Source organism: Labeo rohita, chromosome 18 (assembly GCF_022985175.1).
Source record: "Labeo rohita strain BAU-BD-2019 chromosome 18, IGBB_LRoh.1.0, whole genome shotgun sequence".
Classification (NCBI taxonomy): domain Eukaryota; kingdom Metazoa; phylum Chordata; class Actinopteri; order Cypriniformes; family Cyprinidae; genus Labeo; species Labeo rohita.
The window spans coordinates 10,720,973-10,738,452 of NC_066886.1; the positions used below are offsets into that span (position 1 = coordinate 10,720,973).

Below are 17,480 nucleotides of genomic sequence, written 5' to 3' on the forward strand. Positions count from 1 at the left end.
ATGCAATTAACCATGATTAATCGGTGACAGCACTAATTAAAATACAAGTTAACCAAGTTTGAGGTGCAAAACAAACAAACGATTATATCTCAAACTACTGACAGAAAAAATAATTCCTATTCACTCTAATAGTAAGTTTATATAAAACACACTAGGCATGTTTAGGTGAAAACAGTTTATTAAAATGAACGTATTTACAGACAAAATGAAGATGAGGATTAACAAGACCGAAGAATCTAAACAGTACCCTATTGATGTAGTTGAAGTAACACAAAAGTCTGAATAACATTATTAACTAAAGACAGATGAACTGGACAAAGATTGTTTTAATGCTACAAAACAGGGTTGGAGATTTGAAAGGCATATGTACATTTAAATCATCACTTGCTTCCAGTTTTAAGCATGGTTTATCACATGGTTAAATTCAAGATTTGACAAGATTGGACAGAACAACAAAAAAAGGCTGTTTGTAAAATCCGCAAAAAAAAAAAAAAAAAAAAAAAAAAAAGTTACTGGAGCTTAATGAGATTGTGAAATATTGCTTGTTTGGATGGATAAAATGATTTAAAAGTAAAGAAAATAAAATCTTCCAACCCTAACTGGATACAGACGAACATGAATAGCAGCAGGCTTTCTGTGGCAAGCTCACCATTGCCTCCAAAGTGCTCATTTTAATGGCAATCTAACTCAAGCCCCAACTTCTGTGGCCCAACAGGCATTTTTCACAGGCAGTAAGGTGCACAAATCTTTGATCTGGTACATTCACATATCAGGGCTCATTAGGGGCACACATCTCCCATTTGGTAAAGAGCAACACTGCACCTTCGATAAAGTGCAGGGAGGCCATTTCAACCCTTACCTATGGAACTTAAAGCAAAGATTAGGAAGACAGAACTATGCTAATGTGTCCATCTTAAGGCAATTCTGTCGAGAGAGTTTGAGAAGGCAAACCTAGTGCCAATAGGATCCAAGCTTCAGACTATGGTACTTGTACCAAACAGTATAAGCACTAGAAGTCAAAAAACAGTCTGTGTCATCCTTCTGGCTACAGACAAAACTGTCTGCATGCCCAAGTCTTTGATAAGCACCGCTGTAGTTTCCATTAGGATTGGTCTCTCCACTGTCTGGGGTTCAGTTCAGTAAATCGTGAGACTAACAGAACGGTTCATCTTTTTCCCAATGAGTCGAGAAGCTCTGGAACTGGATTGGACTGTGGAACGTGTAAGAACGCGGTCTGTGGACAGAACCCTCTCTTCTGCTGCAGCCTTTGCCATCTGAGCTTTCTTCAGCTCCCTGAAAAACAAAAAACAAAATTTGGTTTAAAAAAAAAAAAAAAAAAAAAAAAAAAGTCCAACAGCTACTAAATGAAGCCTGAAATCTGTCCATGCAAATGGAAGAACGCATTACATACTTCTGCAGAAGTGCATTCTTGAATCTCTCAGCGTTGAGCTCAACACGCAGCTGGTCGGCACTCATTCTGGAAGCAGTCAGAAGAACGGGATGTCTGACAAGGTCAGAGGTTGAGGGTCGTCGTGTTGGGTCAGGATGGATCATAAGCTGTCGGGAAGATATATGCACATTTTAATCAAATATTCAAAACAATTCAATGCATATCTGTCAGAAATAAAAAAAGCACTTGTAAGTAGTGAGAAACCTTACCTTTAACAAGCTTAAAAATTCCTGGGAAAGCACTTGTGGGATATGTGGCAGGATGCCCTGTCGGATTTTATGCCACTTTTCTCCATTGGTGGGAAGTGGCTCTGCTCCAGAGGCACTGATTACAGTCAGAGCAAGGGCAAATATGTCTGCCTTTTTCAGGTTACTGTAGTCCTGTGGGCAAGAACAGCAAAATTAGTGCATGACATTAAACAAAAGATGCAAAAGACCAAAGAATGAATACAAGCACATACCTCTTGAAGAACTTCATTTGCCAGGTATCTGCTGTCACCTTCTTCAACTTGTGGATTGGTAACCGTTGTAACATGACCTAGATCACCTGATATAGAAAATATTGTCAAATTCTCATTCACTTCATAAAGCCAAGTCTGTATTACAATAAAAATACATTGTATAGGTCAAAATTGTTTTTTCTTTTATGCAAAAAAATCATTAGGCATACATATGGGCATGCAATTTCAGTATCTTACCTATTTTGTACACCACTTTTGTGGTGGGACCATCTTCATCATCTTCAAATTCCTCTACACTAGCAGCAGGTTTGCGTGAAATGAATATATTGCCTGAAAGAAATAAATGTATTAAATTAACATTGAAAAAATGTAATCAGTAGGTATTTGCAATAGGCATAACAAGCGAATACATACTTGGCTTGATATCCATGTGAACAAGTGCAGTAGAGTGAATGTATTTGAGTCCACGAGAGACTTGCAGCAGCAGATCCTTCAGCTCCATCTCAGACAGGAAGTGCATGCGTCTGTTGTTGTCCGCAATAACATCAGACAAGGTTCCTCCGTTGCAGTACTCGTTCTGGATCAGCATGTGGTCGTCTTCTGCCCAAGCAGAATAATACCTCACAACGTGGGGGTGCTGTCCAAGAACTGCATGTGCATAAACCTCACGAAGTGCATTTTGCCTATTGGGGGAGAATTCAAAGAAATAAATAAGAAAGCAATAAGAAACTTAGCTTAGTTGGAGTATATAATAGTATTAGGGCTGCAAAACAATTAATTGCAATCAAAATAAAAGTTTGTTTACACTATATAAGTGTGTACTGTGTATATTTATTATGGATGTGTGACCCTGGACCACAAAACCAGTCTTAAGTAGCACAGGTATATTTGTAGCAATAGCCAAGAACACATTGTATGGGTCAAAATTATCGATTTTTCTTTAATGACAAAAATCATTAGGATATTAGGTAAAGATCATGTCCCACAAAGATATTTTGTACATTTCCTGCGGTAAATATCAAGTTATTTCTTGATTAGTAATTTGCATTCCTAAAAACTTTATTTAAACAATTTTAAAGGCAATTTTCTCAGATTCCAGATTTTCAAATAGCCATATCTTGGCCAAATATTGTCCTATCCTAACAAACCATACCATGGAAAGCATATTTATTCAACTTTCAGATGATGTATAAATCCCAATTTCAAAAGATTTACCCTTATGACTGGTTTTGTGGTTCAGGGTCACATATATAAATACACACACATAATATATATATTTAAAAAAATATTTGTATGTATAAAGATTTATACTTGTATATAATTTATATTATATATAAATATTTTAGATATAAATCTAACATTTTCCATAATATATAAATGTGTGCATTTAAATATACACATAGTAAATACACACAGTGCACACACATGTATGTAAACAAACTTTGAAAAATTTCAAAGGATGATTCTGCAGGGCTAAATAGAATTCAAAAAGATGTTATGTTTACTTACTCATCCACAGAGCCTGCCAAGGGCTTCTTGGAACGCTTGATGGCGTAAATACAGCCGTCCAACCTCTTCACACATTTAAAAACAGAACCAAACTCTCCAGAGCCGATCTTCTCCAGCTCATGGAATTCAGACGCATATCTGGACATCATGTTGTTGTTCTCCATCATTGTGATCCTCTGTGAGAAGAAAATAATTTTTATTAAACAAAAATAAAGCAAAGAAGTGCTTCATTAAATAAAGCACACAAAAGTAGTCAATAATAAAAAGTAATTTACAACTATAATACCTTTGAGGGTGGAATGAGCTCATCCTCTATCTCAGGATCACTTGCATCCATGTCTTCCCCACATGAGCTACAACAAGAAAAGACATTGTTAGAAAGAATGCAAATGCAGACAGCACACACTAGGGGCAGCAGAGAGGCCTGACTAAGCACATGGTGAATAAGCGAACACGAGGAACTGGTTCCACGCCAACTTTTTGTCTTGGAACTGAATTAGTAAACGGATTTAACGAACAGTAATGCAAACCTGTGCCACACCTGTCCAAGATGGGCATAGTGTTTCATTCTATTAAAACATTAACTTAAAGTCAGTTCGCAACCGAAGGTTAACTTGTTTAGGGGGAAAAAATGTTTAAACTATGGTGAACATACTCATTCCAATGTGCTCGTTTCCTGTTGTTTCTTTGTAGTGTCGACGACTGCACCAGAATGGAGTCCGGGGTGAAGGGGTTGATGTTTACTAGAGGTGTCTGGTTTCGTCTTCCGTCGAGACAGGCTTTGCTCGAGGAATCCACATTCTTAAACAGGGCGACTCTCCGGCTCGTCGATGCCATCGTCCTGGCCCTCGACAATAAGCTCTGTAGATGCAATGATATGCATAATTAATACTCATTTTATAAAGCATTATTGAAAGTAAACATCACGGCAGAAGGAACTGGCTCAAGCCAACACATAATAACAGGGGACATGCCACAACATTACACATTTCAAATGATGTAATGGTATCAATAGGCTGATTCACTGTTGTTACACAACTTTGTACAGTTAGTCTAATATCTAGGTCACTATAGGTGAACTCATCCACCTGGTAAACACTCAGCACCGCCTTTTCAAATCATAACTACTACAGTGTACTTTCGAACATTCACAAATTCTAATTATACAAATTCAAACAGAAAAAGAATGCTTTCTCTCGTTCTGTTTCAAGTAACAATTAGAACCTTAGTGAAAATGCTTTTAACAGAAAAGACAATTTGATTTGTGTATATAACTGCGTACAAACCTTCGGGGTGTGAGGGGTATCAAACAGACGGAGTTTTCTGAAGGTTTTATGGGGTGGTGTATCAGGACAGTCCGGGACAGGAGAGCTGGATCCTTCCATGTCATCATGAATGTAACTCCTCTCAGGTGAACTGTCGTAAGCCTGGGGACTTTTCCTTGGCGATGGAGAGCTTTTCATGTAAAAAGTTGGTTTTGCCCGAGACGGTGAGCCGAACCCCTCCTCATCCCAAGACTCGTCGTCGTCTCTGGTTCGGCTAAGCGGGCTGCTGCTGCCCAGGTCCTCCGGCCTCTTATCGCTGCTGCGCCGCACGGACACCGGGGAGTCCAGCTCGGTGAAGCCCGATTCGGCTCCGGTGCTGTTATTGGCATCTTCGATGCCGTCTTCTTCACCATCGCTGGGCGAAAACTGCAACTTTTGGCGAACGGGCTTAAGATTTGGAGACTTGCCGTGCCTCCGTACAGTGAAACTCATCTTTACAGTCAAAAGTTCAGTTCTTGTAAAAGATAACTTCGTTAAAACACACAAAGCAAGTAGTTTAAACTATAAAAACCAGCCTAGGTGGCTGGCAAATCAGGCAGAGGCTATGTAAGTTAGTTTAGATAAACATATCTAATACTGGTCAACCCGAGCGCTGAACAACAAGTCCCGAAAACGGCGATGTGATTCCCAAATTGTTCCGAAAGGAAAACAGTGTTACCGATTATCCAAGGAAAATATCTTCTCTCGCTGACGGATATCTCCGTGACAAGTCCAAACAAGTTGAGTTTACTCGGATAAAAACTGATAACGACTATGTAATCGTATCAACCAGCGTCCACGGCGACGTTTCGGGTGAAAAAATGGCTGCTCCACAAACTTCCAACTGATATCTTAAAAAAAAAACTAGAAAAATAAATTCCTAATACTGATATATAAGAAGCCGAACTAAAATGTAAAACTCAAAACATGTCAAAGCATCCAAAACCGTGTCGTTTTAGACAATAATGTTTACAAAACTAGTTTGAATGGCGAGCTACTCCTCCCACCAACAAGCGTGGTCAAAGTCTTCCCGCGACCGTTGGTCATGTGACGTGTTTTGTACCAATGAGCGCCGACCTCCGAAGTTTAAAAGATAGGAGGTTCCGTGAGTGCTACGTCAGCAAGCCCCTCCCCCGAAATGCCCACAGACTGTGACTTCAATTTGGCGCGAATGCTTTTCTTTCATCTAAGTAATGGTCTCGTTTGATCTTGGAGTTGATCAGAGGAATGCTTTAGTGATTGTAGCGTTCATGGCACATTGTGAACCGTTCTTCGTGACACTGGAACACGTTACGTGAATTACGTGGGATTATATTTGATGAGATTAATCATTTTGTTAGTGTTTGGATGGTGGTGTAAATTAGCCACATGGTTTTGTTGTGATAGCAGAGCTTCTGCAGTGAAATAGCTATGACTGGCGATTTGTTAACAATAGCAATCACATAAGCAGCCTGTTAGTTTCACTAATGATTTTTGTACATCAACAAATTAGTGGTACTTTCCCGCCTCTTGTTAAAACCCAAAGTCCCTAGAAAGTAGTTTGGAAAGTCCCTAGAATTTATATGGTAAATAAAAAATGAATGCTACCAGGTTTTTACCCCCAGGTGAAAAAGGTGCACTTCCATAATGTTCTTAAGTGCTTTTTTTTGTACTTAGTTAAGTTACCACTTAGTTAATATGTAGTTACCACTAGTATGTTAAAATCACATTTTAGTTCATATTCATGATGTCCCAAAATAGCATTGTTGCGTAAATTTAGATGTTCTTAAGACTGTCTTAAGAAGTACTAAAAAATAATCCTTACTACATTAAGTACAAAATTAGTGCATGAAAATAGAGCACTTTATGGGCATTATGAAAGTGCACTTTTTTCACCTTGGACAAGTTTATGATTGTTGTGCTCCAAACTGAAATCTGTAAACTGCACTATGTATTGGGAGATGTTCCAAAAAAAAATACAATACAAAGAAATTAAGTAGTTTTTCTTCTTTTTTTAATCATAATTGTAGATCTTTTCTTAACAGCTTGCAAAAAATAGCATAATCAAATATATACAGAAAACTCTACTTTTAAAACAGTTATGTACATATCCACACAAAAATATCTTCTTGGTATATAGCGAACATGATGTCAGCATTATGAGAATCTATGATGCTTGACAGATTTGCAGTACTCAGACTTACTTACACACTTACACTTACACACTCTCTCTCTCTCTCACACACACACACACACACGTTTGAGACATTTAGTTCACAGTGAGTTAATCGTCTATGCCAGGGGTTTCTCCTTGCTGTATTCTTGATGCTATTCTGATTGCTTCTTCTAGAGAGGGCTGATCACTGAGCTAAGATGGGGAAACAGAAAAAAAGCATTTAATAAAACTGTAAACTGTACAACAAATATTTCAGAATTGTCTTGCTCAATGGCACCACCCACCAAACACAGGGTCACCCTCCCCTCTTCTAGAGAACGACACACTTCCCCTTTGTTGGCAACGAGGGCTCATTAATCAGAAGTGAATGGCACATTGGTGTAAAGATCAAAACAAGGCTGATTGGACTAGACCAGTATGCTCAATTAGTTCTCCATTAGTGCAAAAAAGACAAGTGATACAATCACTAATCATAATTATTAGATCTTTATCTGCTACTGATTTCAGTTAGCATTACACATACAGCTGAAATCTCTAAATCCACAACTTTAGATATTAAGATATTATAAAATTGTAGATATTTTAGATATTAAGTTTACGATTGCATCCATTTTGTACTCATTTTCTCTCAGTGATCCACAAAACTCTAAATGTTGCATGCACATGCATGCACTCTAGTCGTCAGAAAAAAAACCTAGCTGTGGTGTAAAAACTTTGCAGTGCAACGCAGTGTATCAAATGCATTTGATCTGGCCTAGTCTAATATAATCTATGTCATGTTGTGATGCATAGTGCATTTCATTTTAAAAGTTTCCAAACGTTAAACCTACAGAACCACAATACTTACTCAGTTGAGTCCTACATATTTAACGCACATCCTAAAAGCACACGCCTAATGGAAAGAAGGTTGCAAGGCCCCAACAAACAGTCTTTTGAAAATAATTACATGTTCCCACCCTAAAAGGGGCTCAAAGGTTTACGGCATTAACTGCAGATTTATATATTTACTCTCAGGCAAAGTAAACACATGATTTAAGCTTGTGCAACCCCTCCTAACCCTGTATGTTAATGTGACTGTGAGAGGAAGATTCCATAATGTGTGTGTATATATTCTATACCTGCACAGCTATGTGTGTGCCATTAGAAGTAGCCAGCAGTGTGACTGGGTGTGGACTTGTGGAAACCACATGGTGTTCCTGATCTTGTACGAGCTCCCCCTCTTCTGTCTGGTATGCAGACAAATCTGGTGTCACAATAGCCACCTAAAATGTAAATAAAAAGTTAAACAATAAGCTCGACTTGTGTGTATTTAGTTAAGCAATGGAGTCTCTAGGTAGAACACAAGCCAGTTAAAGGGATAGACCAATCAAAAAAATAATTGTGTCATTTTTTACTTATTTTTTACTTATCCTCATGTCTTTGTAAACCTCTATGCATTTCTCTGTGGAACAAGAAAGACCAATTTTTTTGCTCACATATGATTCATTTCTGTTTTTCTCATGACAGTGTGAACAGCACAAACTGCATTGAATCTGATCATTTCAATTCCGATTTGTGCCACTTTCATATGTGGTACTAAATCTAATACAGGTCAGATGTTTTGCAATCTTCTGTCACAATTTGACCGCAGTCTAAACATTTATATAGAAATTCATGTGACTTTTACGTCACTCTAGATCAATATTTGCACAATTCTGCGCAAGTGTTGCCATGTCCACAGTTTTCCCCCAGAATTGGGCTACTCTTTCACTGATGCCGTGGGTTGTTTTTCCAACTCTGTGCGTTGAAGCAACCCTACTAATGCTATATTTATCCCCCAGAATGGAATTGGACTAGTTTTGAAAAGCAAGTTTTGTTGTGAAAACCTGGCAACCCTGTTCGTATTGTTCTTTTGCGCACGCGGGTCAGTTCAGAACCATGATCTGTTCACACTGGAAATCTGATATCGGCCACATTTAAAACAAAAATGCGAAAAGCTATACAAAAAAAAAAATCATTGCAATGCATGCACATTGTGAACAGTCATGTCGAAATTCATGCGATTTGTATATCACTATAGATCAGGGTTGCCATGTTTTCACAACAAAACCCACCCAATTGCTACTCAAAACTAGCTCAGTCGCATTTTGGAGGGGGTCCCCCAGTAAAATACATGTTTTTTGGTGTGGTTCCCCTGGTAAAATTCACATTCCAGAAGCTAAATATTATGTTATTGGGGTCGCTTCAACCTGCAGACATGAAAAACAACCCGTGGCAACAGTGTTAAAGTATCCAAATTCCACAGGAAAACCGCAGACTTGGCATCACTGCTTTAGATCAACATTCACCATGTTTCTGTGCTCGTGAGAGTCACTTCAAACATTTTACATACCCAAAATTATCAAGAAGTAGCAAAAGTTTACCTCCATGTTTACCTCTGTACGACAGCGCACGGTGCAAGTGTTGCCAAGTCCACAGTTTGCCTGCAGAATTGGGCTACTTTTTCACTGTTGCTGTGGGTTGTTTTTCAGCAATGTGGCTTGAAGCGACCATGCTAACGCAGAATGTGATTGGGATAGTTTTAGACTAGTTTTGAGAAGCAACTGGGCAGATTTTGTTGTGACAACCTGGCAACCCTGTTGGCAACACTTTTGCACATGTGGATCAGTTTAAAACCATGATATGTTCACACTGGAAATCTGATATTGGCCACATATAAAACAAAAATGTGAACAGCTATACAAAAAAATTTTTTTTTAAATCAGTATTGAGCACTAAAGCTTGCAGTATGAACAATTCAGATTTTTGCTCAGATTAGATTTTTTGTATAACTGTTCAAATTTTTGTTTTAAATGTGGCCAATATCAGATTTCCAGTGTGAACAGATCATGAAGTTGTCAAAAAAATAGTCCAAAACTAGCCGAATCTTGTTCCCGTGGGAAATTATTGTGTTAGTGCGGTTGCTTTAACCCACAGAGTTAAAAACAACCCACGGCAACAGTGAAAAAGTAGCCCAATTCCACGGGAAAACTGTGGGCTTGGCAATGCTTGTGCAACGCGCTGTCATACAGCAGTAAACTCAGAGGACAAAGTAAGCAATTATGCATTTATTTATCGTGTGAACTGCCGTAGAAGCCAGTGAAATTAGAGTTTTTAAACATTTATTATATGAGGCCTCATTTTGCTTGTATATAGAGTTGTCGCTGTAATACTTATGAGTACCTTTCGCAACTGTCTTGATACTCTGGGTATGTAAAATCTTTGAAGTGACTCCCATGAGCGCAGAATCATGATGAATGTTGATCTAGAGTGACACAGAAGTCACATGAATTCTGATGTGACTGTTCACACTGCAATTGCATTGCAAAAAAAAACAAAAAACCCTGACCTGTGTCGGATTTAGTACCACCAAATCAGAATTAAAAAGATGTGGTTTTTGCAGTTCACACTGTCATGAGTAAAACAGATCACATGTGAGCAAAAAAAAAAAAAAAATCAGAATCGGTCCACATGCAATGGAATTCTGAAATGGTAAGTGATTACCAACATTCTTCAAAATAACTTTTGTGTTCCATACAATGGTGTGTTAATGATGTCAGAATTTTTTTTTGCTGGACTGTCCCTTTAAAGTAACAATGCATACCTGCCCCTCTGTCCCATCTGCAGACACCATAGTAACAGAATGTGCTCCCCCTGAGGAAAGCATTGCCTCATGTGCTGGGATAGTTATGGTGGTTCCTTCTTGTGTTACCATTGTAATCGTGCCTCCCATAGCCTGCATATCTGCTTGAGACAGAACCTGAGAGGGAAAAACAATAACTATTCACCTGGACGATAGCTGCAAATCAACTGCCTTTCCATAGCTTGTACTGCAGTAGTATGAAGTAGTACTTAAGTATTAAATAAAATAGGTCCTGATGACATTGTGCATGATCAATAGAGTGGTGGACATTTATGTAAGTCATCACTGACCTGTTGAGTGCCATCCTGAGATATGAGAGCCACATGTTGTCCCATGACCTCTGATCCTGACACCTGCTCAGACCCAGAGTCATCTTCCACCACTGTCGGAGTATACATTAACCCAGGGTCATCAATGGCCTCTGAAAAAGAATTTCAAAATTCAGATTTTTAGTTAAACAATATTAGATTGCATTGTTTGTAGATGGAGATTTAAGTGAACAGACCTGCTGGGGGCTCAAAATAAGCTTCTTGTTCTTCTTCTATCGGCTCTGTGTCATTGTGTGCTGTGCGTTTATGCATGGCTAAGGTTGAAATCTGCTTATACGTCTTTCCGCAGTGGTTACAGTTGTAGGGTTTACAGGGCGTATGAACTACATGGTGCTTGTACAGGCTGGAGTACTCAGTGAAACGCTTGTCACAGCCAGGAACAGTGCAGACGTAAGGCTTCTCACCTGAAGGTTATGAAACAAACATACTTATGAGCTTAAGTGTAAAATTATACCTTATTTTGAAAAAGAAAATGCTTTAAAGCCTCTGATTTCTTTCAAATGTATGCTTTATTAGATTTAGAAGCAGTTATAGCAGATAGGACAGGTACCTGTGTGAATCCTCATGTGGTTTTTGTAATTGGTGGCACTTGCAAAGGCCCTTCCACAGTTGGGTTCAGAGCAATAGTACGGCCTCTCGCCTGTGTGAGTACGGATGTGGACTTTACGAATGTTGGATGTGGTAAAAGATCTCCCACAGCCTTCAAACGGACATTTAAATGGTTTTTCGCCTACAAAATGAAGTTAAACAACAAATTAAAAATTTAAAGACAACTCAATTTCATAAATCAGATTACAAGCCAGTTAAATATGATAAACACCTGTATGTGTTCTTGTGTGTTTTTGTAAGTCTCCGGACGTTTTGAAAGACTTGAGACAGTTAAGCTCCTGACAACGATATGGTTTCTCTCCAGTGTGAGTTCGAACGTGACTCTTGAGACCATACCCTTGAAGACAAGAGAAAGAGAAATAAAAATGCATGTACAAAAACAGTTGAAAAAGAACAAAATGTTTTTGGAAAAATTGTTACCTGTTGCAAATTTTTTCCCACAACCTATATGTTCACAAATGTATGGCTTATCCCCAGTATGCGATCTTTCATGTACCTAAAAATATTTAGAAAGTGACAAAGTTTAAAAGTGGATAAATTACTACAGAAACAAAGCACACATTCAAACACAAACTTTTGTAAAATATATATATATATATATATATATATATATACACAATTGAGGTCAAAAGTTTACACCCCCGTTTCAGAAACTGCTAAATGTTAATTATTTTACCAAAATAAGAAGGATCATACAAAATGCATATTATTGTTTATTATATATTTTTTCAGCATTTTTGTGTATTTGAATCCTTTCCAACAATGACTGTATGAGTTTGAGGACACTGATGACAACTGTGGGACTCATATGCAACAATTACAGAAGGTTAAATGCTCACTGATGCTCCAGAAGAAAAAAAAAAACATGCATTAAGAGCCAGGGGGTGAAAACTTTTAGAATTTGAGGATCAGGGTAAATATAACTTATTTTGTCTTCTGGGAAACCATCTTCTGCAGCCTCTGAAGGGCAGTACTAAGTGAAAAATATGATGTTTAGGCAAACTAAGAAAAATGTACACAATGTTCAAAGTTTTCACCCCGGCGCTTAATGAGATTCTGAAAGGGGGATGTAAACTTTTGACCTCAACTGTATATACTGTATCTCTTTTCTCCTGCATGAATTCACCTTCAGATGGTGAGCAGTTGTGTAAAGTTTTCCACATCCCTCATGTTCACATCTGAAGGCCTTTTCCCCAACATGCTGTATTCTAGGCGACCGGCTGTCTTGACCCTGCAGTACAATCTGAGCACACAAAAGTGTGTCACTGCTTCATTAACATGCAAAGGATTCATTTTATAAATTACTTATTTAACAAATGCAGAAAACAGTACCAATAGAGACATTACCTGCATATGCACAGCTTCATCGCCTCGACCAAGTAACCCAGTACTACATTCTGTGGCCTCCATCTGCAACAAAAAGTAGATTCAATTTTTCAGAATAGGTAAACTAAACCATATAAACATGCAGTAAGTATTAAGAAACAGTGTTAACCTTAGCAGAGTATTGCTCCAATACACTGATGGTCTCAGCATCAATTGTGCCCTCTGTCTGTAAGTCTGCTACTGTACCATCTGCCTGGATGGCCAGGATGGTGTTGGATGGAGGCATATGTTGAATATATGCAGTGGTGCCATCCTCCAGCTGAACAGCCTGTAAACCGCCCTGATCATACGTTTCTACAAACATGAAATAGATTGAGATTCATTCATTTGATTTTATTATAATGAGTCCAACATTTAAAGAAATAGGTCACCCAAATTTTCACTGGAGAGGGTGAGTACATTTTCATTTTTGAAAATATTTGTTATGTAAAATATATAAAATATTTTCTTTATTTTTTTTAGAGACAGACCTTTGGGTGCATGAATATAAGCGGTTGTCCCATCCTCCAGTTGCACAGCTTGGCCATCTTCTAGTCTCAATCCTTCTCCACCTAAAAAAGTTTGTTTAAAAACATAAAGGCAATCGTTGTGTTGGTTATTATAACAGAAGAAGCCTGTGTCTTATTAAAACAGTCACTGTTCATAAAGCTGCTTCTGTCAGAATGAAATCCATGTGAAATACCTGTTTTAGACATTGGTAGGTGCTGGACATAAGCAGCAGATCCATCCTCCAGCTGAATCACTTGTCCTTCCATTATTTTGTTTTCTGTCAGAGAAACTATTATATGCTGTAAGATTTGAATAGTGACCAAGCAAGAACATCTGTGCAGGTTTTGTAACTACACAACATTTATTCTGTATAGAAATAGAAGCATAACCTTATTATTATTATGATGATGATGATGATGATGATTATTAGCTAATGCAGGTGTCATCAAACTTGTTCCTGGAGGGCCGGTGTCCTGCAGAGTTTACCTCCAACTTTCCTCAACACACCTGCCTGGAAGTTTCAAGTATACCTAGTAAGACCTTGATTAGCTGGTTCAGGTGTGTTTGATTAGGGTTGGAGCTAAACTCTGCAGGGACACCGGCCCTCCAGGACCGGATCTGGTGATCCCTGAGCTACTGTGTGTAGTTACAGTACCTTTAGGGCTATGTTGGATGTATGCTGTGGAGCCATCCACCAGAGTCACGGCCTGCAAGCTCACCGTGTCCATTCCCTCTATGTTGTCATCTGTGTGGTAACAGTTGGCCGTTATGAGTCTACATTGCAATATGCATTTTGCAATATGAGATTTTATACACAGCCATCTCACCTGCAACTGTTACTGCCTCTGTCAGGCAAAGGGTGACCTGCTGCGGGTCCCCATCCACACTTTGAAACTCCATGCCCTGGGTGTCCCGATTCACCTGGGCTAAGAGCATGATCTGCCTGTACAAACCAACCAACAGCCATTACAGATTTACACGTAAAACGCAGAGGCAATCAAAGGCCTTAATTTATTGGTGGGCTTTTAGTACTCTTATTGTTATTTTACAAAAGTCAGTCCATTAACTACTTGTATGTACCTAAATAAAAAAATAAAAAATAATGCAAACAAAATGGGGAGGGGAGGAGATATTACATTCTTATAGGTTAGGTATTAATTATGATCATGGTTTTGTGCTTGTGTACTCCTGCTGCATAGCCTAATTTTTGAATGTTAGTACTGTTATTATCAAGTCTTTTTAATATGCATTTCTTAAAATTAACCTATTTTTATCCTAGTGCTTTTACATTTTAAAAATACTTATTTATTCATTATATTGTTGAATTATTATACTTATGTGTTTAGACTATGGATCTGTAATTCAGACATCAACTAGTATCTATCCAATATTATTCTAAATGTTATATTTATCTATTCCAATTCTACTAACTATTCATTAAAGACTAGGAATTATTTCTTGTTTACAGTTTAAATTCTAGTAGTTACTAGTTTCTCTTTCAGTTTTACTTGTCAAATTTCTTATCTCACTTTTTTTACTTGACATATACAGATGAGTCAGAATATTATAGTTATAAAATATTATATAATAACAACAACTCTTTCTATTAATATTAAACATGCTAGTATCTATTCAGTTAGTACTAGTAAAATATAAATAGATACCAGCAACAACTAAAATCCCTGCTAGCACAAAGGTTAATAGGTGAACCACTATGGTGAAGGAAGAAAAAAAAAAAAAAAAAAAAAAAAAAAAGTATAATTTGTCACCAGTAATAACGAAATATTACAATATTATTAAAAAAAAAAAAAAACTTTTTTGAAAGTAGTAGTAAAAATAAAATAGACAATTGTTATTTTATGGAATAAAAATACAAATAAAATGTTAATACGGCCTGACATAGAATATACAGTATTGCATTCTGCAAAAATAGTTTGAAATGGTGACATGATAAAAAAAAAACGTGTATCGAATACAAATATTGTGCTAATGCGGGCATTTCATCACTAATGCCATTTTTAGCCAGATAGCTACAAAACAAGTTTGTAAACAATAGCACTAGGTTTATATAAGTATCCAGGCTGGAATGCAAAGGCAGTCCGGCTAAAGTGTCTCGTAAATTATTAGTTTTATTAGTTGACAGGACATCTGTCATGCTAACTCTTCCTCACATGTTAGCAAATATGCTACAATAATGCTCGCGTTTTACTTTTGCCGTTTCCTAATGTTTACATACTAAAATCACCGTTGATATTCATATAACTATGCCATTTCCTAAACTAACGCAAAGTATTACTGTCCCTCATAAAGGCGTTTAAACATAAGGAACGGCCGTTAGCCCACACTGAATTAGTTGCCGCGGTAACTTGACAATCACAATCGGAACGTTACAATGTTGCAACCGATTAGAACGTTGCGTCCAACTGCCTTTAATAAATAAAACACCGCTTCCGATGCATTTTCACTATTTTATTTTGTTCATCATCCCACATCGACTTCCACCACACTTCCATCGCCGCGCTCTCCGGCTAAGCGGCGTCTGAGGAAATAAGGCACACTGGGTAAAAACACATTTATATACTAACCTCCGAAAATTTTCCAACAATCCCTTCGTTCGACCACCATGCACCAGGGCAGGAAACACTATGCAGAAAATACAACCCCGGAATCTGAATAACGACAGAGTTCCTCATTCTGATCCTTAATACGCCAATGTGATTGGCTGAGGAAGGCTACTGCCGTGCTCCCATTGGCTGAACACCCGTCCATGCGAAATCGTGCTGTCAAAATTCATGTTCAGGGGCACCTTGGGGACGCCATTCGGGTCTGTTGGGTGTATTGTTCAAGCGTGAATAAGCAAATCTAGCACAGCAGTGTTTGCCCGTGACATGTTCATTTGGCGGATAGATGCGGCGGGTTTTGTGTACATTTCGTCGAACGTCATAACGTGACTGGTGGTTTTAATGTTTTTATAACAGCACATTTGTACAGTGTGTCACAGAAGGCTTGGTAGCCATTTTGAATAGCATTATGTCATGGCTGGAGTGAGGATGCATGGGCAATGCAGTGCAGTAGAAAGAATGTAACTTTTGCTGTTGGAATAGACTTCTGTTTGTTTAAAGGAGAATAAGAAATACTCTGTTTAAAAATATTAAGATTTTATACCAAAAGGATATAAATTGTTATAACTTGCTTATTTTTGTTAAAAAAAAAATAAAAACAATACAAAGTAATGTTTGAAAATGTTTTTAAAAAATATTAAAAAATAAATACAATGATAAAATATTATAAAGTATTAAAATATTTTAATATTTAATTATATTTTTTATTAAATTTAAATATTTTTTCAAATGCCATTTTTTTACACCCATGTAAGCAAATGTATTTTGCTCAATGGGTAACAGTGGAAAACTACAGTTAAAATTCATAAAGTTAAAGTTGCTTAATAAGACAATTTCTGAGAAAATAAAAAAAAACACTAGGGACGTTGTGCAGTGACAGTATGTATCCCTTGGCACAAAAGGGATACTTTTTTACATTTGCAACATTCTTTAATCTGTCAGTGTACTTTTTCAAAACGTCATGTATATTTCATCAGCTTTTCTCACCTCAGTGTCTTCACATTTCAGCTTCTGTGGAAGAGGAGATGACAGAACAAGAATCTATTTTTGGAATAAGTGTCTGTCACGGGATGGACGTCATAGCACTCAGGGTCTGAAATCAGGTTGAGGTGCCAATTTCTGGTGTAGGATGACATTCAATGGCATTTTTTTTTTGTCAAACCACATTTCTAAAAGTTTCAAACCTTCTTTTTTACTATTGCTGCAGTTTCTGCTACTGTCAGAATCCTGAATTATAAATGAAGAGCCAAAGTCATTTCAAGAGCCTCAATAAAAATTAGTGCCTGTAGTGGTTTATACAAACATATAAATAAAATTATAAACATTCAAACCAGTCACTGTACTTACTATGTAATATTTCATATAGAGATTAAAATTATGCATTTATGTGGTTGTGTTTTTAGTAGCAAATTTGCATGTATAGTATGTATTAAAACATAAACATACACTACCAGTCAAAAGTTTTTGAACAGTAAGATTTTAAAGTTTTTTATAAGTCTCTTCTGCT

The 17,480-nt window shown here is 37.4% G+C and overlaps 2 protein-coding genes across 3 annotated transcripts; both read right to left on the reverse strand.

Annotated features, from left to right (window-relative positions):
• Positions 1–160: 160 nt before the first annotated feature.
• wee1 (WEE1 G2 checkpoint kinase) lies at positions 161–5,754 on the reverse strand. Its single transcript, XM_051134320.1, has 10 exons — positions 4,706–5,754; positions 4,075–4,280; positions 3,706–3,772; positions 3,420–3,595; positions 2,325–2,593; positions 2,148–2,240; positions 1,911–1,996; positions 1,660–1,830; positions 1,412–1,557; positions 161–1,293 (listed from the first exon to the last, which is right to left on the reverse strand). The coding sequence occupies exons 1-10, from the start codon at positions 5,174–5,176 to the stop codon at positions 1,137–1,139; spliced, it is 1,842 nt and encodes a 613-aa protein (XP_050990277.1). The 5' UTR covers positions 5,177–5,754; the 3' UTR covers positions 161–1,136.
• Positions 5,755–6,709: 955 nt separating this feature from the next.
• Positions 6,710–16,075, reverse strand: znf143b (zinc finger protein 143b). Of its 2 annotated transcripts, none has more exons than XM_051135694.1 (16): positions 15,938–16,075; positions 14,180–14,295; positions 14,008–14,097; positions 13,546–13,629; positions 13,334–13,414; positions 12,973–13,157; positions 12,825–12,887; positions 12,604–12,720; positions 11,898–11,973; positions 11,689–11,814; positions 11,419–11,598; positions 11,045–11,272; positions 10,830–10,960; positions 10,501–10,656; positions 7,997–8,140; positions 6,710–7,070 (listed from the first exon to the last, which is right to left on the reverse strand). In XM_051135694.1, the coding sequence occupies exons 2-16, from the start codon at positions 14,286–14,288 to the stop codon at positions 6,987–6,989; spliced, it is 1,854 nt and encodes a 617-aa protein (XP_050991651.1). In that variant the 5' UTR covers positions 14,289–14,295; positions 15,938–16,075; the 3' UTR covers positions 6,710–6,986. The 2 variants fall into 2 exon arrangements, with proteins under 2 accessions (XP_050991651.1, XP_050991650.1); XM_051135693.1 differs by having other exon boundaries at positions 13,546–13,641.
• Between the last annotated feature and the right edge of the window lie 1,405 nt (positions 16,076–17,480).

Excerpts from the sequence above, each read along its gene's own strand:
- wee1 (XM_051134320.1), bottom strand. The coding sequence starts at position 5,176 with ATGAGTTTCACTGTACGGAGGCACGGCAAGTCTCCAAATCTTAAGCCC. Across the intron at positions 2,241-2,324 it reads TCACATGGATATCAAGCCAA|GCAATATATTCATTTCACGC; the intron begins GTATGTATTCGC and ends TATTTCTTTCAG. Across the intron at positions 1,831-1,910 it reads CAAATGAAGTTCTTCAAGAG|GACTACAGTAACCTGAAAAA; the intron begins GTATGTGCTTGT and ends TCTTGCCCACAG.
- znf143b (XM_051135693.1), bottom strand. The coding sequence starts at position 14,288 with ATGCTCTTAGCCCAGGTGAATCGGGACACCCAGGGCATGGAGTTTCAA. Across the intron at positions 13,415-13,545 it reads CCTACCAATGTCTAAAACAG|GTGGAGAAGGATTGAGACTA; the intron begins GTATTTCACATG and ends AAACTTTTTTAG. Across the intron at positions 8,141-10,500 it reads CAGATGGGACAGAGGGGCAG|GTGGCTATTGTGACACCAGA; the intron begins GTATGCATTGTT and ends TTTACATTTTAG.